The sequence below is a fragment of the Lepidochelys kempii genome, chromosome 10 (assembly GCF_965140285.1).
Source record: "Lepidochelys kempii isolate rLepKem1 chromosome 10, rLepKem1.hap1, whole genome shotgun sequence".
In the NCBI taxonomy this organism is placed as follows: Eukaryota; Metazoa; Chordata; order Testudines; family Cheloniidae; genus Lepidochelys; species Lepidochelys kempii.
The window spans coordinates 53,969,828-53,994,783 of NC_136389.1; the positions used below are offsets into that span (position 1 = coordinate 53,969,828).

At 39.5% G+C, this 24,956-nt stretch overlaps 1 protein-coding gene across 7 annotated transcripts in view; it reads left to right on the plus strand.

The window, feature by feature from the left end:
* The window catches only part of ICE2 (interactor of little elongation complex ELL subunit 2), a 55,956-nt gene extending 31,719 nt beyond the window's left edge, over window positions 1-24,237 (plus strand). For 6 of the 7 annotated variants that reach the window (XM_073303629.2, XM_073303632.2, XM_073303635.2 and 3 more), the window contains 7 exons: window positions 83-1,046; window positions 5,444-5,622; window positions 10,067-10,196; window positions 18,608-18,692; window positions 19,287-19,337; window positions 20,510-20,768; window positions 24,015-24,237. In XM_073303629.2, the coding sequence (XP_073159730.2) occupies window positions 83-1,046; window positions 5,444-5,622; window positions 10,067-10,196; window positions 18,608-18,692; window positions 19,287-19,337; window positions 20,510-20,768; window positions 24,015-24,191 (1,845 nt within the window). In that variant the 3' untranslated portion in view covers window positions 24,192-24,237. Of the gene's footprint in view, window positions 1-82; window positions 1,047-5,443; window positions 5,623-10,066; window positions 10,197-18,607; window positions 18,693-19,286; window positions 19,338-20,509; window positions 20,769-24,014 lie in introns of those variants that run through there. The other variant, XR_012153965.2, reaches the window with a different exon arrangement.
* The last annotated feature ends 719 nt before the right edge of the window (window positions 24,238-24,956 follow it).

The following is a 24,956-nucleotide window of genomic DNA, read 5'->3' on the forward strand; positions in this document are numbered from 1 at the left end:
CTGTTGCATTAGATTTAGCAATTTGTTTTACTTTGCTGTGATGCACTTTATTGTTGATTTAATTTTTCTTTGTTATATGAAGATGCCTCCTGATGCTTGTCAATTAAGAAGGACTCAGACTCTGGACCACAGGGATCTAGACTTTGACAATGATGTCACAGAATTGGAGACCTTTGGAGCAACATGTAAGCCCTTGAAGACATCCAGAACGGAAAATCCTCCTGCTAACATATGTAAAACTCTGTCAGACAAGCTAAAAATAGAGGAACAGTTGGTATCTATTGTAAGAGATGGTGCTGAAGAGGGAACAAGCAAAGTTAACGAGCAGGGATTTTCAGCATGTAGTAATATGCAGAATGTGAACAAGACACAACTACCGTCATCGATTGGTGATGTCATGTGGGCTGATTCTGATGAAAAGTCCTCCATTAAAGGCCTTGATTCAGATGAAGTTGAGTTAAATGATGAGCAACATGGTACGGCCACAAACAAAGTATTGGACAGTTGTACGAAGTTAAATACTTCGGCTAAAACTGATAGTTTCAAGAGAGAATCTGAAATTACAGAAGTAAATGAGACTCCCATTTCTTTTTGCAATAGTGATACTGATGAAGAACGTTTGATTATTGACACAGAATGTAAAAGTGTGGAATATTGCAAAGCAGCTGTGTTCAGTTCTAATCCAGACTCTGGAGCAGATATACCTAAATCACCCTTCCCAATACAAACTTCATCAAGTAGCTTGGCTAACTCTTCAGAGAGCCCAGACCAGAAGAAAATTGCTTCCAAAAAACCTTTCAAAAGGCTGTCTAAAGAATTTGACCCTCTTGGACAAATTTTGAAAATGCAAACTGAACTGCTTAAGCCGCCTTCCCCAAAAGCTCCTGAGCAGCCACTGGTAAATTGTGATAAAAGTTCTAATCCTACACCAAGCCTTGTGCCACCACCTTCAAAACCCACTGTAGCTTCCAGCGTGGAGCCTGCTGCAAATATGAGCAGCTTACCTAAACTTACATGGACTTCACATTTTCAGGGAGCTTCAAAGGGTAAGTGTTGTGTTCAGTGTATGCAAAGTTGGAAGGAGAATTTGATAAGGCAGCCACAGAAGCCGTAATTCAGTCCTGTTGAAAGCAGTAGTGGTAGCAAATGTGTTAATTTTTGAGGGTGGAGGAGAGGTGATGGAGCTTGGAACAGCACTTTATTGTGTGTGAGTGATAAGGAAAATCTTGGATGCTCTGCTTAAATGCAGAAAATGTGCAGAAAATCTTTGTAGCTATATTGATCCTTGATGGAAAATGTATAAAGAAGGTAAAATTTTATTTGATTTATTTTACTATTGAGCCAGCAAAAAAGAGTTACAGTACCTAAGCTTTCAGGCCAAGAAGGGACCCGGTCTTTCAACAGCTTCTCAAGCTTTGGTGGGACTCCAAATATTGTGTTCGTCACTCATGGTCCATTAAAATGGCCATATTATTTGTAAAATATATTGAAATACATTTATTCTCTATCTCATTTATATCTTCACTAAAAATCTACGGTCTGATTATCATTTGTGCCAATGAGAATTAGTCCCTGTCACTGCATCACTGCCCCATGTGCATTTTTGTGGCAGAACACAGTGCTGTAGCTTCTCTGCCTCAGTTTTCCTGACAGAGTTTAGAGTCCAGTTCGGAGGTTTATGTGACTCAGCCTTCTGGCCAGCTCGCTCCAAAAGTTCAAACCCCTTTAAGGGTAGCAGAGTCCGAAGTCCCAGTACAAACCAAACAAGTCTTTCTCCCAGTAGGGCTTAGTTCTCTGCTTCTTTTGGGATTATTTGTCTATTCATCCTCTGGTCTCAGCTCTAAGTCCCTGCACCCCTTTCCTTAAGGTAGGGCACCTCTTCTGTGGCCTGGCTTAACAACCATCAGCAGGTAACAGGTACTTCCAGAGTGTTCTTCCATCTTTTTATGTTCCATTCAATTCAAACTGGTGGAAGGAGGTTTGCTTTACAATATCAAGTGCTGCTTTTCAGTCCCAAAGAAATTGTCTAATCCTTTTGTGGTGAAAATAAATGGACGGTGACTTTTGGGTATTTGTGACCAAAGAAGGAGATGGGTATTGTACAACTTGTAAACAATAGGACATCATTTTTCTCTTCTTACTTTTGGTGTTAATGCTCCTGGCCATTGTGCCAGCAAGCCAGAATCAGCTGAGTAATACTGAATGAATGGGGAACCCCATAACTAAGAAGCAAGGGATAGAGGGCGGTAGTGGTTGAAAGTTAGCTCTCTGAGTGGTGCTGGCAATAGTAAAAGGAAGAAAACCTGGGGAAACTTTCAATTAAGCTGAAATGAGGGTTTAAAAAGGTAGTTTCGTCGACACCATTTTTTTTATCCAATTTTTTTTCATCACTCTAACCATATATTTACCCTTCCAGCTCAGGATGTAATTCCCAGCTCAGTGAGACATACCCATGCTTTGAGGGGGTTCCTGCTTTGAGCAGGGGGTCTCCTGCTTTGAGCAGGGGGTTGGACTAGATGACCTTCTGGGGTCCCTTCCAACCCTGATATTCTATGATTCTATGATTCTATGCTAGCTGTGATCAGCCTAGGGTACTAAAAAAATAGAAGTGTAGCTGCGGTATCAGAGATGCTGGTGCACACTCAGAGCAGCGAGCCCTCATGCCGCCACAGCTACTCTTCTAATTTTAGCACACTATCTCAATCAGAGTGGGTATATCATCTCAACCTGGGAATTACACCCTCAGGTGTTCACACCTGCCCTCAATCAGAGTGGGTATATCCTCTCAACCTGGGAATTACACCCTCAGGTGTTCACACCTGCCCTCAATCAGAGAGGTACAAATTTGTTCTTTTACACTTGGCCCAGAGATACAGGGGCAAAAGTAGGTTTGTATGCCATCTCACAGCTCCTCAGTTTGGGGGTCAGTTAAGCATCCAGCGCTATTACATGGAGGTAACTCTCAGAAGGCATCATAAATAGATTTTTTGGCCCTTTTGTGTGCCCCCAGTGGATGGGCTGACTATCTGGCCTGATGACAGGTTTCAGAGTAACAGCCATGTTAGTCTGTATTCGCAAAAAGAAAAGGAGTACTTGTGGCACCTTAGAGACTAACCAATTTATTTGAGCATAAGCTTTCGTGAGCTACAGCTCACTTCATTGTGAAGTGAGCTGTAGCTCACAAAAGCTTATGCTCAAATAAATTGGTTAGTCTCTAAGGTGCCACAAGTACTCCTTTTCTGTCTGGCCTGAGTGTATGCAGGATGTCAGCATTTGAAATATGCATTGTAGTTGTAGTCATGTGAGTACCAGAGTCTTGGACAAGGTGGGTGTGACGTTCGTCTGGTGTTATCTGGACAAGTGATCTGCTAGGTCACTCCGATTCTTGACTCTGGGAGCCAGCCTTACCCTGCTCTGCTGTGAGAACCCCCACACCTGGGCTGTTCACGCACAGTCTCTGGCATGTAAATTGCTTGGATTGTGCAACCGAATGACACTAGCCAATATCTCCAGTCCCAGACACAACCCTAGGAACCTCCATCTTGCAGCGTCCAGTTGTGCCCGCTGGACGCTGCAAGCTTATGTGAGTTTGTCAATTTAACAAAAGGCATCCCAAAAGGCATCTCTGACACACTTCAAACCAAATGCACTGCTTCAGGTAGAATAAACAGATTTTTTAACTATAAAGATAGATTTTAAGTGATTATAAGTCAAAGTATAACAAGTTGGATTTGGTCAAATGAAATAAAAGCAAAACGCATTCTAAGCTGATCTTAACACTTTCAGTGCCCTTACAAACTTAGATGCTTCTTATCACAGGCTGACTGGTTGCCCTTCAGCCAGGCTCCACCCTTTGATCAGCGCTTCAGTCACTTGGTGGTGATGTCTGTAGATGGAGGTGGAAGAGAGAGGAAGAGCATGGCTAATGTCTCTCCCTCCTTGTATCATGTTCTTTCTTCCCTCTTGGCTTTGCCCCCCCTTCAGGGTCAGGTGAGCATTACCTCATCACAGTCCCAAACTGACCAAAGGAAGTGGGGTGACTCGCTCGAGAGTCCGACAGATCCTTTGCTGTTGCCTAGGCCAATGTCGTTTGTTCCTGTGAACTGCCCCTCTGGTCTTGGGGAGCTTTTTCCTGGGCTTACCTTAAGCCATGAGGACACATTTTCAGCATCATAACTATATACATGAAATTAAAACCCATAAATTACTGTAACATTACTTTAACAACAATGCTCAGTGCATCATGAGCCTTCCGAAGACCCCCCATATGACAAACTTTGCATTGGATACCCCACAGTCATTTTACAAGGATGAACATGGGGGTGCTGGGTGTTCCCCCGAGGTACGGAACGTCACAGTGAGTGAGGTAATATCTTTTCTTGGACAAACTTCTGTTGGTGAGGGAGACATTCGAAAGTCAGTTTTCTTAGTTTGAAGCATAAATATGTTAAAAATCAAACATCTTGCCACGTACATGGTGTTTCACAAAATTATACACTAGTTTAGTAGCTGCTGGATCAAAAGCCTAAAAATGTCTTTATTCTGAATATGAAACCTAAAAAGAAAGAGGCAAAGAACTACAGGTCATGTGCAGTGATGGCAATGAAAGCAATTAATCTAGAACTCCTACATTTAGAGATGGCAGCTGCCAAAACACCATTGTTGCTGTGTTTTGAAGCCATCAAAAATTATGTATTACTCTAAATCTATATAGGTCCAAGAAAGACATCCAGTTTTATTAATTGCAATTCTATATTTTAGTAGATGCATTTTAAACCAAACTGACGATGAGCTTCGGGCAATAAGAGTTCCCGTACCCATGCAACCCTGGCACTTTTTTTTAGGTCTTTTAGTCTTTTTAAGCCTGTAGCACTTGTCCCCAGCCATGGGCTTGGTCTCCTAACTACTATGATTATAGCTGTGTACAGTATTCTAAATCTTTTCTCTCTAAATCTTAATAAATCACAGAATTAAATTCACATTCACTAACAACCTCTGATTCCACAGATGATCACAGTATTTGGGACAGAATCTGCCATGTTACAGCAGAGTAGATTCAGATTTACTACTTTTGTCTTCAGTGGAGTCATTCCGGGTGTCCACTGGTGCAACAGAGGTCAGACTCTGACCCTCCATTTGTATTAGAACAGCAGCCTAGTGTTCTGTTTGCATAAGAATAGCTGTGACTAGGGCAAAATATATGCAAGTGTTTAGTATACTTTTAGTTATTACACAGGATTGGTCCATGACATTTTCTAGGTTTGGTTTATCTAGAAATTCATAGCAAGTGACCCCTCTGGTTTGATAAGACAATTTTACAAACCTCTAACTAAAAGATAAAATACAATAAATGTTTTATTCTACTCTGAGAGGGAAAAAAATCTAATTACTTTCTTGTAAAGACTATGTGAGCCTGTTTTCTGTTTTTATTTATTTTCAAAAGGATTGCTCCCAAGTGAACTTAAGACGCTCGTTGAAGACCAGTCAGAATACACAGCTCCTCAGGATGGCAATCTTGTATATAAATTGTTCAGTCTGGATGACCTGCTGTTACTCGTACGTTGCAGTGTACAAAAAGTAAGGACAGGGCCACGATCCTATAATAAAAGACAAATCAGAAAGGTAAAGATCTTGCTTTTGGCACCTTTTACATATGTGCTTGACCGAAACTTGTTCCATTAACAAAACTTTTATTTAAAGTGCTCTAAGGAGATAAAGGCATTGCCTCAAGCGCTGCAGTATTGTTTACACACACTTATTCCTTTAATGTATTTCATCCAGTCCTCACTAATGCATCCTTTTGTATTTTGTTCATTTCTGTAACTGTCCAATTTCTATCCGATGCGCAATTATTTTCTGTAGGGAGAGAGGCAAGGATATCTTTTGACTTGTGTAGCCCCATTTAGTTCATGCAGTTAAGTACTTTAGGGTCTGATCCCTCACACTTAGTGTGGTGACACTCCCACAATGGAAATTTGGTCTCATTAAGTTAGGAGATCGCTGCTCTATTGCTCGTGCTCTCACACTTTGTGTGACCTTGAGCAAGTCAGTTAATCTCAACTGTACGCTTGTAAAATGGAAATAATTATAGTTACCTCACAAGGGTTGTGGGAATATTAGTATTTGTAAATTGCATTTAGATCCTAGGAAGATGATGCAGAAATGCAGAGTATCAGAGGGGTAACCATCTTAGTCTGTATCCACAAAAACAAAGGGAAGTCCGGTGGCACCTTAAAGACTAGCAGATTTATTTGGGCATAAGCTTTCGTGGGTAAAAAAACCACTAAAGCTTATGCCCAAATAAATCTGTTAGTCTTTAAGGTGCCAACGGACTCCTTGTAGAAATGCAAAGGACTCTTATTTTATGTATCACATACAAAAAAACTACATTAGAACAATGTTCAGGTTCCAAAATCAAGCACTCAAAAGTTAGGAATTGCATATGTACAAGAGGGCTGAATTAAGGTTGTGCCAGGTACCCCTTAATTCTGACATTTCTTAACTTTTTTAGCATTTGACTTTGCAACTTTAAAATTCTTTTACCTTTTTATGAAAAATATAATTTACTCATTTTAAAAAAAAAAAAAAAAAAAAAAGCAAACTGAAACACTCCCTCCCCACAAAACAGAACACAACCAGAAATTCCCTGATGTGGAACCATACTGACCCTCACATGGGTCATCAGCAGGGTTGGGACCTTTAGATCCATAGCAGAAACATCTTGACCACTGCAGCTAATGAAGTAACTGGGAGGAGCAGAGTCTTCTCTATGTGAGACAGATACTAGATGGGGAGTATGAGACACGCCTTTGTTGCCAGCACCAGACAAACCTGTACTGAGCACGTGCAAATTATGATTTTCAAAAGCTTATAATTTAGCAAAATATAAGAGAATTTTCATGAAGAGAGCAAAAGGTACCTCTTTGGCATCAGAGTGACCTGTCTGCCACATTTCAAGTCCCTGCTACAAAGCATCGATATGTAAGTGTGTTTTAACTTTGGAAAAACATCGTATTTTCCCCCAAACCCATTCTTGGAAATGCTTCAGCCGTTCACACTGAAATTTGAAAAGAAAGGTCAGCATGAAGCAAACTCAGAAAATTGCAGGTGAATGGTTCAAATTCAGCAAAGTTATAAGCAAATGAAATCAGGGTCTTGTAATGGAAAGTGTTAAGCAACCTTAACTATAAGCACTGCTGCCAGCTCTGCCTGTATTTATTTCAGTAGTGGGCCTTGGTTTCCTTGTGATAAAATTGGAGTAGGGTTTTCACTAAAACATCAGGGAATTCCACCTTCTGATCTGGGTTGTTCATGCTCTTTTTATGCTATGGAGAATCCCTCATGTAAAGCTATAGAATGCTCACTTCTCCTTCCTTTTGCATCTTGGTGAGGAGAGAGAGAGAACCGCACTGGCATATGAAACACATTGTAACAGACCTAGCAGCAGCACCAGAGGAGCCTTTATATAGCTGGAAGTGGAGAGGAGGTGGACGTAACCCTGGGTGGTACAAACATGTTGCTTGATATTGGTATATTAGGTCAGGGGTTCTCAACCTTTTTCTTTCTGAACCACCCCCATCCTCCCAATACTATTAAAAACTCCATGGTCCACCTGTGCCACAACTGTTTTTCTGCATATAAAAGCCAGGGCTGGTGTTAGTGGGTAGCAAGCAGGGGAATTGCCCAGGCACAATGCCACAGGGGTCCCTAGGTCATTACACATATTGAATCTATTTCCTGAAGTTAAGTATCCTCACACCTTCTTGTCAACTGTTTAAATGAGCCATCTTGATTATCACTACAAAAGTTTTTTTCTCCTGCTGATAATAGCTCATCTTAATTAATTAGCCTCTTACAGTTTGTATGGCAACTTCCACCTTCTGTGTATATGTATCTGTCTGTCTATCTATCTTCTTACTGTATGTTCCATTCTATGCATCCGATGAAGTGGGCTGTAGCTCATGAAAGCTTATGCTCCAATAAATTTGTTAGTCTCTAAGGTGCCACTAGTACTCCTGTTCTTTTTACGAAGCTAAGATGCTCAGGCTTTGGCTTCAGCCCCTCAGGGCAGGGCTTTCTCAGCCCCTCAGCCTTAACGCCAGCCCTGCTCTTTCGTTTATTTGGTGGACCCCCTGAGACCTGCTCAGAGATTTCCTAAAGGCCTCGGACCCCTGGCTGAGAACCAATGTATTAGGTGATATTGAATGAAATGAAGTAAAGGGAGAAAAATTTTAAGTGGAATTTTCTCATGTCACTCCTACAATGCTTTGTCGTGCCTTTTTTTCCCTGTCCTTTGCCAATCAAAGGTAAAGGTAGTAAATGGTCCCAAACTGCTAGAAAGACTGGAGGCAGCCGTAGAGTTTCCCAGAACACAAAGGGGGATGGTAGGAGGAATCTGGTTTGCAGGTCGGCCAGAAGATCATATCTCGGTTTCCAGAAGGCCCACAGACCCACTTCATTCTGTTGAAAAAGCTGCTATGAAGTGTTTCACAGCAGATGGTTGCACTTGAGAAACAAAAGTCTATCTCAGTATCATGGGAATTCCTAATATTCCAGTATAGACTTTGCCTAGCTTGGAATCAAAAACTTACTCTGAAATCATCAGGGGATTCCGGTGCTTTGAGTAGATCCTCTAGTCTAAGACTTTCATTTGGTGAATTTAGCATGTTACCTCATGCCTAAAAACACATACAATCTGTGAAACTTTTGGAATATGCTCACATATTGCCTATCTCTATTAATGCAGAATTCAGTCTCCATTATGCTTTGATTATTCCCCAAGGTTCACTGATCAGTACATTATTTGGAGGAGTTATCGCTGTTTAGATACTAGCTCCTTTCTTGTAAATGCTCATAAGTGACTACCTAGTACGTTGCTTAAATCATAGAATCATAGAATATCAGGGTTGGAAGGGACCCCAGAAGGTCATCTAGTCCAACCCCCTGCTCAAAGCAGGACCAATTCCCAGTTAAATCATCCCAGCCAGGGCTTTGTCAAGCCTGACCTTAAAAACCTCTAAGGAAGGAGATTCTACCACCTCCCTAGGTAACGCATTCCAGTGTTTCACCACCCTCTTAGTGAAAAAGTTTTTCCTAATATCCAATCTAAACCTCCCCCACTGATGACTGTTTTTTGCTTCTTGCTATGGTATTACACATTTTCCCCTCAAGCTCTGAGGGACAATAGTGTTGGGGGGAGATTTATGTTAACAGAGGTTTTAACGCATTTTCCCCAAAAAGGATAATTTTTGAAGTGTTGATTTTGGGATTCATGGGATTTTAGTATTTGCACTCAATTTCAAATCTTAAAAATTAATAATTACTTTGAACTAATAGTGAAGGAGTCTTCCATGGGAAGGTCTACATGTAGATTAAAGACTTCTAATATCTCATTTTGTCAGCTCTTCAGGGCTTCTGCTTTCATTCACAATCATAATTATGAGCTTTGTTATTTATTAATAGTTGTGCTTCCATCCGCTGAAAGTTAAAGCTGTGCGTACAAACTCTACACTTCTGAAGTAATTTTAGGTTGGGGGGAAAGCTTTATTTCCATTCATTGTAGATAAAAGGAAAACTGATGTTCTATGTATTTTAAACACAAAATGTTAGTGTTAAAATGGAAATTATATTTTTGGATTTTAAATGTGTTCTTGGTATATAATATGTATGGCATTTTCCTTTCCCTCTAATAGGTTATTTCAGAAGTAGAACAATTGTCTAATTTTTCTTGAATTCCTGGAGGTGGCAGCAGATGGCAGAGTCTAATAACTTTACCTAATTAGGAATTTATTAGATTGTAGTTTGCTTATACATAAAAGCTTACTTAGAGTAATTTTTCTATTTTTTATATTTTTCACCTTTCTTTAATATAATATTTGTTTAAATTTACAGTGTTTCATGTAAAATGTTCTGTTGTACCAAAATCCTGTGTAATTATTCTCTTGCTTCTTGAGTGAGTGATATTTAGAAGGCTGTGATGATTGTCGTATACTAAAAAGTAATTAAGGTGCTGTAATAACTTGTAGATAATTAATGGCCTTTTGGCTAATATTATTTTTACTTACAGCATATTCCAGTGTACATATTACCAAAAGTAGAATATCAAGCCTATTATGGAGTAGAAGCTCTTACAGAAAGTGAAATATGTCGGTTGTGGACAGAGAGCTTGTTGCATTCTAAATGCTTATTTTATGTTGGTAAGTTTGTGTATATTCTTGTCCAATTTGTATGTTTGAGTATTGTATCTGGGATTTTAATCAAGAGTGGTGTTTTTCTTCGTTTGGTAACTGATTTATTCACTTAGGGCCTCTTAGTTTATTACTTTGCTATTACCTGTTGCAATTTCAACCATAATGTTAAAGATACTTGTTAACAAAACAGTATTTACATATTGCAATGAGAGATTAGGTATTTGGCTAAGACAATATTGAGTCATTTGGTTTGATGTTATAGTGAGGGAAAAGGTAAAGTGCCACATTTTTTTTTTCAATATGAGATGAGCAGTACTTCCTGTGTGTTCAACCCCTTGATGATGATGAATAAACGGAGAATGAAATAAGAGGCAAGAGAATTTGAATAAGTTCTACCATTGAATCTGTCTTCCTTTACTAAGCTCTAGCCTTTGTGAGTGAGACTGTCATAGCAAACAGAATTTCCTCTTTGACCTCGCTCTGTCCCAGACATTGTGACTCTCATATTTAATTTTAATATGTCAAAGTTTAAAAAAATAAGCGTAATTGCAAGAGCAATTCCTGCCTTTTTCTGAAACTGCTTGTTCCACTTTAAACACTTCATGTGCAAAAGTTTTCATACAGCTAATTACAAAAAAACTGAAAATATTGTACAGTTTCAAAAATCTAAGGAACTGGGAATAATTTTCTGGTTTGTGGTTTCGCTGCATTCTGTAAAAACATTTTATAACCTTTCTTTGCTATTTCTGTGTTTTGAAATTGTGAAACACTAAACATCTTTAAGAGATTGCATTGAATGTAGAATATTAGGATTTCAGTTGTCTTGTTATCTTTAAGCAAAAGCTCCTAACATGAGGGAGAGAGTATCAAATCACATAGTAGACAAAAACTTCTAGTTTTATCTGTAATTTTCCCCAGAAGATTTGAACATAGAACTACCTTACCTAGAAAAACAAAGCCATTTTCCATCAAGTAATTGCTCCTACTTCAGGTGAAAAAATCCTCATCCTCATCAATGTTCAACTAGCAGTGTGCTAGTCCCCACCCATGTCTGTCTGACACCTGTGGTCTTATTTCCCAACATGCCTTGTGATTAGAAACAACCCTGACTAAGAGGGGCCTCAATATTCTCTGTCCTCTTAACATGTGAAAGATAGAGAGGAAAAAGAAGGGGAGGAGCCACTTCTGTTTGAAATGGAATGGGAGGAATGTGTCAGTAAAGAGCAAGCTTGTGGAAAAATACTGCTCTTCAATGGGAGATATAGTGGATGTAGTTTGGAACTTAGAACACACTTGAACATAGCCATTATATGAACAACATACCCCCATATCTCAATGTCGGTACTTCGCCCCATTAAACTTTTACCCCCAATCGGGGAGATTGCAGATTCTTACGCCACCCGTTCCTAAACTGAATTTCGCACGCCTTGATAATCTGTACCTCATTCCCTGATAACCAGAAACTTCTATGCTTAAACTCTGTACCATTTTCTTTTTACTTCAACATCATCTTAATAAAATTAAGAGGAGGTTAAAGCCAGGGTGACAGCCTGGGAATACTTAGGACTTAATTTTGTAGAGGTGTGGCTTTCTCAAAACGCTTGTCTCTCCAGGTACCACAGACACAGCTCTTACAAAGGAAAAAATGTCTAATGCTTTGTTCACGATTGTACAATTAAAATTTTGAAATCCGGAAATGCAAAACTTAAACTTCCTACAACAAGGTTAATGTGGACATGAGGCATATCCTGTGAATAGAAACATATTGAACTAAACACTTAACAAAAACTAATAGAAAATACTACATATATGTAGAGCTGGCTGAAAAAAAAATCCCTCTCTGCAAATATTTTAATGTTTTGTCCCACTTTGGCAGGAAACTTTCTCAAAAGCTGAGGAAACTTCACATTTTCCATGGAAAGTGTTTTAAAGAAAAACCTCTGTTTCAGGAGAGCCTAAATGTAATTTTTTGCTTTCCCAGCCACCCGCAGGGTGAAATTGACAAGAGCCATTCCAGTCTGGCTGCTGGAGAGGCAGAGGCCCTGGAACCCTGCCTGGGTCCTCTTCCTCCCAGCCAAACCCCAACTCTGGGCATAGGGAGGCAGAGCACCCCGGCCATGGGCATCTCTGATCACCAGAGCTATGGAGAGGCAGGGAAGTAGAGCTGTGTCTCTCCCTTCCCCAGAGTTGCAGAGGGAAGCTTGCCTGTGTTTTGACTAAACTTTTGTCAAATCTGTAATAACCAGCTCTTGCATATATGTAATGTGGCCCACGTTAACGTAACTAGGATCCTTAACTAAGGTTTGTAGGTCATCTTTATATTGGTAACTTGCTGCTAGCTAATAAATAGGGTAATTTACAGCAGATGTAATGTCTACTTTGTTCAAAAAAGTATTTTTAAATGAGTTTGGCACTCAGCTTGTGGTCAGAGGAATCCTGTTTGTATAGAGAATGAATGTTCTACAGTTAGGACTGCCTCATTTTCCTGTTGTAGAAAAAGCTTGTCTTATTTTGTTAGTTACTATAGCAACTGTTGTGGCCTGTGGTTCCAGTTGTTCTGAGTTTATCCCTTTTAGGTGTTCCCACCCCCCACCCCCACACATAACAGCTTCATAGCAAAAGATTTTGTAATTGTTTCGTAGAGCTGCTGAGTTATTTTTGTCCTAACCTTTACATACAAACTTCCCCTTTTATCCTAATCTTAAAAGTATAGAGTGAAATCTAGTCAATTTTTTAAAAAGTAATCCTTACTTCTGAATTCACCAGTCAATTTTAATGGGTTTTACTAACACATTTTCCTATTTTAATTGTTTTTTCTCTCTCTCCATTGCTATGTGAAGAAACCACACAAATAGGAAAATAAATGACTATGGGTGTAATTCTACTCACGCGAGAAGTCTCTGTGGACTATGCTTCTGAGTAAATTTATGCATATAGGCTTGGGTTTTCAAAGGGCCTAAGAGAATTAGGTGCTAAACTCCCATTGAAAGTCAGTTGGAAAGTTGGGCACTTCACTTCCATAGGCCTTTTGAAAATCCTCATTGTAAGGGTTTAAAGGATTAGTGCCTAGGCAGGGGAAACAATTAAATTGATTGTACATAGTGTTGTCATATTCATCAAGTAAACAAAAGGAAAGAAAATATTCTGTCACTAATCTTTCATCTGTAGTAATTCTAGATGGCAATTGTAATAGTAGGTAGACACACACAGACATAAATTGACAGAATCCCTTTAACCTTCCTGCAAAAGAACACTGATCACTTTCTATATTCATCTGCTTTACTGTGGGAAATAAACCTAGAGTGTTGCACTTTTGAATTGTTTTTGCTATGACTAAAAGTATATTGGAAGACTGCTAGTGAAATTCTGTCTATCGGGTTACATTTCTAGTAGCACTGAGGTAAAAATAGGTTTCAGAGTAACAGCCGTGTTAGTCTGTATTCGCAAAAAGAAAAGGAGTACTTGTGGCACCTCAAATAAATTGGTTAGTCTCTAAGGTGCCACAAGTACTCCTTTTCTTTTTGAGGTAAAAATAGTTTTTGCTCTGAAACATGACTGCCAGTCCTAATGATACTCATACCCGCTTTAAGATACTTTGTAATTTAAAGTGTATGATAAACTACTAGCATGATACTGGCAACCATCCTCTTCCTGGGAGTAATACCAGAAAATAAAATATGTCAATATGCTTACTTCCATGAAATAAGGGAGTTCCCTTTCTGTAACATGCGTCTCTCTTCTGTCTGTCTACACAGCTCTTCCATGGAAATTCAGCAGGGTTCTAGCTTTGTGGGGTCTGAGAGGCAGTGAAGCCAGCACGTTGGCTGTTGATTCTCACCTTCCCTAACCTGTGGGGGGGGGAAACAGTGCAAGTTGATACAGCAGTTTTCCTCTTTGTGTCATGGGAACCCTGTGGTATCCCAGGAGAACCACAATGCAGTTAGTGTAACTATTTAAAACAAATAAAATGGAACAATAAAGACTCCTTTTTGCAGCTTGTATGTCCAACCTAAATGTACACGTGTGTCTGCCGGCTTTGTTGACTTTAAGCTAGAGCTTTGCGTGTATGTATAATATATTAATATGTGGAGTACTGATTCCCTTGAAACCTACAGTATAACTGCTTCATGGCCTCTTCCCATAATGAAATGTGCTCAGTTTCATAATGTTGGCTGAGAAATAATTGAAGTTTCAGCCTGAAAAAGATGAGTGTATTCGCACTTCATGTTCAATGCAAATCTAAACCATAATGCCTTGGCAACATTAACATTATTGCTTTGTAGTTATGTAAACGTTGATAAGCACTTAAAATGATTAAGTGCTATCAAGACTCTGCTATGATGTAGGCTGATTACTTTGTTTATCTGTAAATACTTGCAAATTTGCTTCCACTTAGGTTGAAGGCTGTCATAAAAATAAAGGGAAGGGTAACCACCTTTCTGTATACAGTGCTATAAAATCCCTCCTGGCCAGAGGCAAAACCCTTTCACCTGTAAAGGGTTAAGAAGCTAAGATAACCTTGCTGGCACCTGACCAAAATGACCAATGAGGAGATAAGATACTTTCATATCGGGATGGGGGGGAAACAAAGGGTTTATCCGTCTGGGTGATGCTTTTGCTGGGAACAGATCAAGAATGCAGTCTCAGAACTTCTGTTAGTTAGTAAGTAATCTAGCTAGAAATGCATTAGATTTCCTTTTGTTTAATGACTGGTAAAGTAAGCTGTGCTGGATGGAATGTATATTCCTGTTTTTGTGTCTTTTTGTAACTTAAGGTTTTGCCTAGAGGGATTCTCTATGTTTTGAATCTGATTACCCTGTAAATTATTTACCCTCCTGATTTTACAGAGGTGATTCTTTTAGCTTTTCTTTCTTTTAAGAACCTGATTGATTTTTCATTGTTCTTAAGATCCAGGGGTTTGGGTCTGTGTTCACCTGTACAAATTGGTGAGGATTTTTATCAAGCCTTCCCCAGGAAAGGGGGTGTAGGCCTTGAGGGTATATTTTGGGGGAAGACGTCTCCAAGTGGGCTCTTTCCCTGTTCTTTGTTTAACACGCGTGGTGGTGGCAGCATAGGGTTCAAGGACAAGGCAAAGTTTGTACCTTGGGGAAGTTTTTAACCTAAGCTGGTAAGAATAAGCTTAGGGGGTCTTTCATGAAGGTTCCCACATCTGTACCCTAGAGTTCAGAGTGGGGAAGGAACCTTGACAAAGGCCTATGTAAAGCGCTCTATGTTCCTTGACACCTCCCCCCCCCCCGACTCTATATTGTGGGGAGTGGGATTGATGGATCAATGGCATAGAATGAGGGATTTCAACTCACATCTGTGTGAAGGGGAGCCCTGAGGTAGGCCAGAGAGAGGTCAATTGAATCTGTGCAGTCACTGTTCCAGGGGTACACTGCAGTGGCTGCATAGACATACGCTGCTGTGCAGTTGCTCCAAGTTTGCAACAAAGCGAACGATCTTGATACCATGTGTTTCCAAAGAAAGACATTCATGCTTGCTGTGAGCACAGTAAATGAAGTTGAGATCAGCTCCCTTGGTTTAAAATGGGAGCTGTTGTTTCTCAGCCAATAAAAAGATTTTAAAAAATTAAGTTGTCTCCCTTCTTGTCATTCCTTTATGTGTATTAAGGTATTTTCAGGCCTTCATAAGTACCTAGATAAAAGCTAATAAAAAAAGACTAGGTTACTATTCTTGACAGCAAGTTAAAGAAGTATGGATTGGATGAGTGGACGATAAGGTGGATAGAAAGCTGGCTAGATTGTCGGGCTCAGCGGGTAGTGATCAACAGCTCAGGGTTCAGAGTGACCTAGACAAAATGGAAGATTGGGCCAAAAGAAATCTGATGAGGTTCAACAAGGACAAGTGCAGAGTCCTGCACTTAGGACGGAAGAATCCCATGCGCTGCTACAGGCTGGGGACCGACAGTTCTGCAGAAAAGGACCTGGGGATTACAGTGGACGAGAAGCTGGATATGAGTCAGCAGTGTGCCCTTGCTGCGAAGAAGGCCAACTGCCTATTGGGCTGTATTAGTAGGAGCATTGCCAGCAGATCGAGGGAAGTGATTATTCCCCTCTATTTGGCACTGGTGAGGCCACACCTGGAGTTTTGCGTCCAGTTTTGGTCCCTCCACTACAGAAGGGATGTGGACAAATTGGAGAGAGTCCAGCGGAGGGCAACGGAAATTATTAGGGGGCTGGGGCACATGACTTACGAGGAGAGGCTGAGGGAACTGGGGTTATTTAGTCTGCAGAAGAGAAGAGTGAGGGGGGATTTGATAGCAGCCTTCAACTACCTAATGGGGGTTCCAGAGAGGATGGAGCTGGGCTGTTCTCAGTGGTGGCAGATGACACAACAAGCAGCAATGGTCTCAAGTTGCAGTGGGGGAGGTCTGGGTTGGATATTAGGAAAACTATTTCATTAGGAGGATGGTGAAGCACTGGAACGGGTTACCTAGGGAGGTTGTGGAATCTCCATCCTTAGAGGTTTTTAAGGTCAGGCTTCACAAACCCTGACTGGGATGATTTAGTTGGTGTTGGTCCTGCTTTGAGCAGGGGATTGGACTAGATGACCTCCTGAGGTCTCTTCCAACCCTAATATTCTATTTTCCTGAGTAGAATGAGAGCAGCTCTGTGCCGGTTGTCCTCTTACGGTTTCTAATCCATTAAGAATAAAGACGTCTTTTCAGTAATCTTCCACAACATCAAATAATGGATTACCTAATGTTTGGCATTGAATGTAAAATAACTGGGATGAGCCATTTGAATATAATGGTTGTTTTAAAATTCGTTGGTTCTACAATTGCAGATTTGTAATGAGCTTGTGAAGTCCACAAAATATATAATATTTTCTCTTGCTACTCATGATGTTCAGTTTGCAATTTATATATATATATATTTTTTTTTAATTTCCAACAATGAAATTCTGATTTCCCCTATGGAAACTAGAATGAGAGGGGTTTTCCAGGAGGGAGCTCTCTCAATATGTTGTTGTGGGCCAGTGGATATGATGCACTAGCCAACCCTCACCATTCTCCTGACCTGCTCTTGTTTAAAATTTGACAAGCCGGGATGTTTGAATCGCTGATTTACATCTGTGTCAAAATGGTCATTTAGCATTTTTAGCAAGATTGTTGTCACCAATGGCAAACTCAGACTTGCAAATTACAATTTTTCAGATAAGAAAAGTCCAGATAGAAAAAAGAAACAGGAACCCAGGTATTTGGATAACAGAATGAGGAGTTCAGTATAAAAGCAAACATAGATATAACCCAAAAGGAAAAGCCCACATAGTCTGTAAAGTGCTGAAACATAATCATTCTTATCATAAAACAATTTTAGTTTGAAACTGACAAGTCAAGCCCCTCGTGCTTGGGAGAAGCTCTCTGTAAACATCTGCAAAACTTAGTATTCTCTATCAAAACATTCCTTAAAACTCTACTTTGTTGTGAGATCTACAAAAAACTTGACAATGGTTAGGCTGCTATTGCCCTATGATTATTGCTTATCGTATTGACCAATATTGTCTTGTTGTTTCCTTATACTCCCTTGTTGGTCTGTCTGTCTTATACTTCGGGCAGGTCTTCTCGGCAGGTAGTGATCTATCTATCAGGGAGCGATTTATCTCATCTCATCTAGACGCGATAAATCGATCCCCGAATGCGCTCCCCGTCGACTCCGGAACTCCAGCTCGCGAGAGGCGGAAGCGGAGTTGATGGGGGAGTGGCAGCGGTCGACTCCCACCATCCTCCCGGCCAGGTAAGTCGACCTAAGATACGCTGACTTCAGCTATGCTATTCATGTAGCTGAAGTTGTGTATCTTAGGTCGACTCCCCCACCCCAACTGTAGACCAGGGCTTAGATGGTAAGTGGGACTGTCTTTTTGTTGTATGATTATACAGCCCCTGGTACAATGAGGTCCTGGTCCATGACTGGGGCTCCTAGCCACTATGATAATACAAATAATAAGTTTAATGCAGAATACCCAGAACACTATCACAAAAATGAGCAAGGTTACAGTCAGTGGGAACTCCATCAGGATTTTAGAGGCAGGATATGGGGTATGGCTGGTTAATAAGTGCAGTCCACCTGCTCCTGAGATTGTTTAACTGGTCCAGATTTTTTTATTTTGTTTTCTGTCCAGCATAGTTTGGAAGCACAGGCCTGAGCATGGACATCTATATTTAGAGAAAAATTACAGCAATGTAGAGTTTTGTTTGCAAATACTTATACAGAGTGCATTAATGGCTAGAAATGCTTTTTACCTGATTGACTTTCAGATAAGCAAAACTTGTAACATTCTTTTTTAAATTGGATTTGGCTTCTACACACATTTAATAAAGTCTTTTCTTACCAGGTTTGTTCTCTCTTGCTATTTCTTTACTGAAGAGATTCAATTAATAATTTTTTTTTCAGGACATATTGATGCCTTTACATCAAAGCTCATTATGCTTGAAGAGATTTCTCCAGAACGGTTAAAAGAAAAATTTGGATTATTTAAGTAAGTAAACTTTATTGTCCATAATTTAAAAAAAAATCAAGATGAAACAGCTTCAGAATTAACAAACCTTTTCCAAGTCATTTCTTATGATAGTTCTTAATCCGTAAGTAGCAAAGCACCCACCGAGTGTAAGTGGAACCATGATTTTATCCTTTTGCTTTAGTTTAAAATTTAGATAGGACTCCCAAATGCTTTGTTTAGTATGATGGCCAAGATTTCCAGTTACAACTAATGACTTCAGGTGCCTCTGTTGATTGGATGAGCAACTTGAGGCATCATAAAAGGACCTGATTATCAAAACATTACTTACTGAAAATCCGATTCCTTCAGGGTGTCTCAAATTGGGTTCCCAAAATCACTTGTCACTTTTGAAAATCTTGGCTTATAATGACAGGTTTCAGAGTAACAGCCGTGTTAGTCTGTATTCGCAAAAAGAAAAGGAGTACTTGTGGCACCTTAGAGACTAACCAATTTATTTGAGCATGTAGCTCACGAAAGCTCATGCTCAAATAAATTGGTTAGTCTCTAAGGTGCCACAAGTACTCCTTTTCTCTTGGCTTATAAATTTACCTTCTGTGAATTTTCTACCCACAGGCCTGCAAATCCATTAAATATACTTCGACATATCTTGAAGAAAGTGATTGAGTAAGTACTTTTTGTTGTTGTTAAATATTTATGTTGCAGTAGCACCCAGAGGCTCCAAAGATCTTTTTTTTTCTTTTGTAACGTAATTGTCTACTCTTCTGCTGCTATTTCTATTTTAACTTGGATAATACAGTTACATACTCTTTTGTACATAAAAAGTAACCCTAAATGCTTTACAGATAGGGTACAGAATAAGAGTTTGATCCTACAAGCCCCCTTACTCAAGAGTAGACCTTCCTCAGACAGTAAATCCCACTGGCATTTCTCACTTCACTGAGTTTGCAGGATTGGGCCCTAACATTGGTGCTTCAAGGGAAACATTTACGCTTTGCTAGCCTTTTGCTTGTACTGGGAACAGATTGTTGTTGTTTTTTATCCCCCTGCAGGGCTTCACTTGTCCTTACTTATAGTTGCACAGTTTTTCTCCATATGTCTTCACCAGTTCTCTGCGGCTTTGTTCTCTACTTTATTTTGCATTATTTAACTGCTAAAATTTTCTCAGGCTGTTAGCCACTTTGGAAATATGAAATGTGTTTCGAAAAGCCAGTTTCTTGCCATGCATGTATGTGAAGCATCTTACTTACTTAGTTTTGAGCTTCACGGTTTTTGGGTCCAATCTTTATGACATGTAATTAAGACTTTTCTGGTGGGGAATTGGTTGAACCTTTACTTTCTATAAACCTACATAAGCCTGGGTGAATTAAAAAAGCTTCCAGTGTATGAATTCATAATTATGCTTTCATCACTGTGCTTTCTCATGATTTATGTGCTTTGCTGAAAAGGGATGGATTTTAGCATGTGCTCAAGTGCTTAGCTGAATCAGGGCCTAAATAACTAATGATAATAGTACACAAATGGAAGATAAATTAGCATTTTCATCCAGATATTTTTTAATTCCTTCGTTTATAAACAGGTTGCAGATTATATACGTTATTTAGGTGTGTTAATATATTTAATGTAAATATTAGATACTTTGATGCCCCACTGTGTCAGCTATGTTCTCCTTTCTTTTTTAACAAGTCTTTATCCAGCAGAAGCCATTTACTGTTTTTACCATCTCTGATTATGAACAGATCAAATGGTTGGACTAAGAAGCAAAAATACTATTTGTTTTATTTACTCTACCTTTTATTAAGTCTTGAATTTTGATTTGTGATGTGACTGTGCTTTAGTTTGCAGGAAGGCTCTTACTTATTGACTCATGCTTCAGGAGATTCATCAGTTGCAATTTACCAGAGCTGTCTTGGGAAAGTGACCAGAGCATCGTATAATTTACATAAAGCTCACTGCAGTCTGCCTAATGTACCTTCCACCCTCTCAGTTCCATGGGTACCATTAGATCCCAACCTTCCTTTACCCTATCACACTAATAATGGAAGAGTCCCATGCACCTTTCCACCTAGACCCCAAGAAACTACGAGAAAACAGAAGGTAAGTAACCACACTAAATGCAGATAAATGTGTTGGCTCATTTGAAATAAGCAAATTTGCTCCATAGGTTACAGATATTTTACTAAAAAGAAAAGGAGTACTTGTGGCACCTTAGAGACTAACAAATTTATTTGAGCATAAGCTTTCATGAGCTACAGCTCATTTCATCGGATGCATTCAGTGGAAAATACAGTGGGGAGATTTATATATATGGAGAACATAAAACAATGGGTGTTACCATACACACTGTAACCAGAGTGATCACTTAAGGTGAGCTATTACCAGCGGGGGGGAGGGGAGAAACTTTTGTAGTGATAATCAAGGTGGGCCATTTCCAGCAGTTGACAAGAACATCTGAGGAATGGTGGTGGGGAGGTGGGGGAATAAACATGGGGAAATAGTTTTACTTTGTGTAATGACCCATCCACTCCCAGTCTCTATTCAAGCCTAAGTTAATTATATCCAGTTTGCCGATTAATTCCAATTCAGCAGTCTCTCGTTGGGAGTCTGTTTCTGAAGTTTTTTTGTTGAAGAATTGCAACTTTTAGGTCTGTAATCGAGTGACCAGAGAGATTGAAGTGTTCTCCGACTGGTTTTTGAATGTTATAATTCTTGATGTCTGATTTGTGTCCATTTATTCTTTTACGTAGAGACTGTGCCGTTTGACCAATGTACATGGCAGAGGGGCTTTGCTGGCACATGATGGCATATATCACATTGGTAGATGTGCACGTGAATGAGCCTCTGATAGCATGGCTGATGTGATTAGGCCCTATGATGGTGTCCACTGAATAGATATGTGGACACAGTTGGCAACAGGCTTTGTTGCAAGGATAGGTTCCTGCGTTAGTGGTTCTGTTGTGTGGTTGCTGGTGAGTATTTGCTTCAGGTTGGGGGGGCTGTCTGTAAGCAAGGACTGGCCTGTCTCCCAAGATCTGTGAGAGTGATAGGTCGTCCTTCAGGATAGGTTGCAGATCCTTGATGATGCGTTGGAGAGGTTTTAGTTGGAGGCTGAAGGTGATGGCTTGTGGCGTTCTGTTGTTTTCTTTGTTGGGCCTGTCCTGTAGTAGGTGACTTCTGGGTACTCTTCTGGCTCTGTCAATCTGTTTCTTCACTTCCGCAGGTGGGTATTGTAGTTGTAAGAATGCTTGATAGAGATCTTGTAGGTGTTTGTCTCTGTCTGAGGGGTTGGAGCAAATGCGGTTGTATCGTAGAGCTTGGCTGTAGACAATGGATCGTGTGGTGTGGTCTGGATGAAAGCTGGAGGCATGTAGGTAGGAATAGCGGTCAGTAGGTTTCTGTTACAGGGTGGTGTTTACATAAAAGAATAAATGGACACACCTTGGAATGGAAATGGCCCACCTTGATTATCACTACAAAAGGTCTCCCCCTTCTCCCCCTCCCCCGCTCTCCTGCTGGTAATAGCTCATCTTAAGTGATCACTCTGGTTACAGTGTGTATGGTAACACTCATTGTTTCGTGTTCTCTATGTATATAAATCTCCCCGCTGTATTTTCCACTGAATGCATCCGATGAAGTGAGCTGTAGCTCACGAAAGCGTATGCTCAAATAAATTTGTTAGTCTCTAAGGTGCCACAAGTACTCCTGTTCTTTTTGTGAATACAGACTAACACGGCTGCTACTCTGAAACCAGATATTTTACTAGTCTGTCACCTTTGGGCTTGAGATCCTTAGTTGAAAAATTCATACCACAGCCCTCAAGAGTACAGAACACACAAATTCACTTACCTGGAACTATCCCTGTTTATTTAATGAGTAACTAGAATTAGCTGTTATTCCAGGTACCCGATTATGATTGACAAGGATTTTTAAAACATGGATTTTTCACAGTTTTGTGGTAAAGTTGTATCTAGGAAAGTTCTGAGGTGAAGCTTTGCTCGCTGAACTTGTGTGGACTAACAATACTTTCTGACAGTGTAGCGGGTGAGCCAGGTTCTTCAGTAGGAGCATCTGCAGTTGGTGTATCAACATTCCGCAAGCACAACTAAACAGGGACTAAAATGTTTGCAGCAAGGACTCCCTCCTAATTTTGGCTCTGGAGGCAGATTTTTGTGCTGTCCTTTTTGATCGCATTTTTTTTCCTCAAACTATCTCAGGAGGGATTTTTTCTAAACAAAAGTTTACATAACTGCTCCTCTTCCCATCTTGATTTCACTGATTACCCTGATTTGCTTCTTTTGGGAAGGGAGAGCCTCTGGATATACACTCTGGTTTGTGTTTTTATGACGAGCATGTGCAGAAACAGCAGTATTCCTGTTCCACAGAGGAAAAAAAAATCCCCCAACCTAGTCCCCAAAGTATTTAAGATCAAGAGAGACAAATTCTCATCAACATATTGCAGATATAATAGCTTGTTGCCTGCTTCTGGTCCCACACAACTTCATTGCCTTTGAAGAAATTCTAATTACAAGTCGGGTGGCTTTTTGAGATGAGCCTGAGGTAAAGGGTGTTACTCAAATTCTCATTCCTAAATTATGTCCTCTTAAACCGTGAAATAATCATGGAAATGGCTACCTTTTATTTTTATACAAGATTATTTTTAAAATAAGAGCCATATGTCACTCCTTGTCTGAAGGCATGTGATTTACCTTTTTATTTAGGAAAATATGATTATGATGTCTCAGACATAAACATAATTTTATTTGACTGGCTTATTCCCTTCTAGTAAAAATGAACACCTTCACACTGTATGTGTTTTCCGTTATTTCACAGACTAAGTTGCATGAAGATATACATTTTAATAATTAGTTTGTTAGAAATGAATTTTATGAAAGAATTTATCAGTGCGAAAATGACCGTGTCTTCTAAAATTAAATCACAAGTAAACTGATTTAGTGTAACACAATGTTAAACTTACATTGAACTGATTATCTATGTCTGGAGAAGCCTCTGATGGAATTTGTCATAGTCCCAAACTATAGGGCAGTGAGTAAACAATGCATTTCGCAAACTGTGCAAATTTCCACTAACAAATCCAAACTATTCACTCTAATATTTTGTACAAATACTGTGACATTTTAAAAAGTAAAGAACATCCAAACAGTATTTTTTTCAAGGGGTTCCTTATATTAATCTATTGTATAAATGTGACATACTCTAAAGGACTGCCCTGTGGACTAGATGTAGCTGGCAAATTTCTGAATATAAGCCTGTAGATATTTAGGTTTAAAATTTAATGCAGACTGAAGTAGCTAATACTTTTTTTTTTTCCCCCAATGCTTCTAGATGAATTGGGCAAAAGTGCACACAGACACACCCAACAATGAAAAGCCAGGATCCATGGAAACAAAAAGCAATCCCTTGTCAGCTAAGCCTGTTAGAAATGAAGGTGTGGCTGCAAAGAAACTGAAGAAAAATAATGGCAAACAAGCAAATAAGATGAAAAAGTGGAAAAAGAAATAAAAGCAAACTCAAGCAAAGCAGGAATAGCTTAGCCACAGTGAGAAAACATGGATTGGAAAAAGCACAAGACAAACAAAGAGCTTATTTTTCATAATACTTCAGAGAAGCCAGAATGCCCTGGCAGAGGAGAGCTGCACAGCCATATTGAGGAAGGTTGTGAAATGCTATGATACCTTAACCCTTTCTTAACTCACAGAATGCAACTCAAATGTGAACATCTTATTTTAAGTTAGCACATGAGAAGAAAAGTCAAGTGTCTACAATTAATACCTGTGGACAAAAGTAAATATCATAACTGCTTTCGTTTTTATATTAAAAATATAATTTGAGAAAAGAAGCATTAATTAACACCAATATTACATAAAGATGAAAAAAATACTTTCTTTTTCCAATTGTCTTGATTCTTTTTCCAGTTTGTTGCAGATGTGTATTTTTGATGATATTATTTGAATTGTGTACTGGTTTTAAATGTAAAATGCAGCATCAGCAGTTTCAATTTAATTAGTTAATGTTATTAAAAAGCAGGGTGTGTTGTGCCCAGTTTGAAAAGGAAATATTACCCCTGAGAATAAGATTGTGTAGTTAACAGCTTTTGATGAGCAACATTTGTTATGTTTGCAGAAGCGTTGTCTTTCGAATTCCATTATTGATATACCTGTTGGCATAGTGTCCTAGTGAGCATTACAGTACACCACAGTATAAGAAGGTTAAAATTGACTTCTGTGTTTTCTCAAGATTAGTTTTTGGCATTAAATTCTTTCCAAA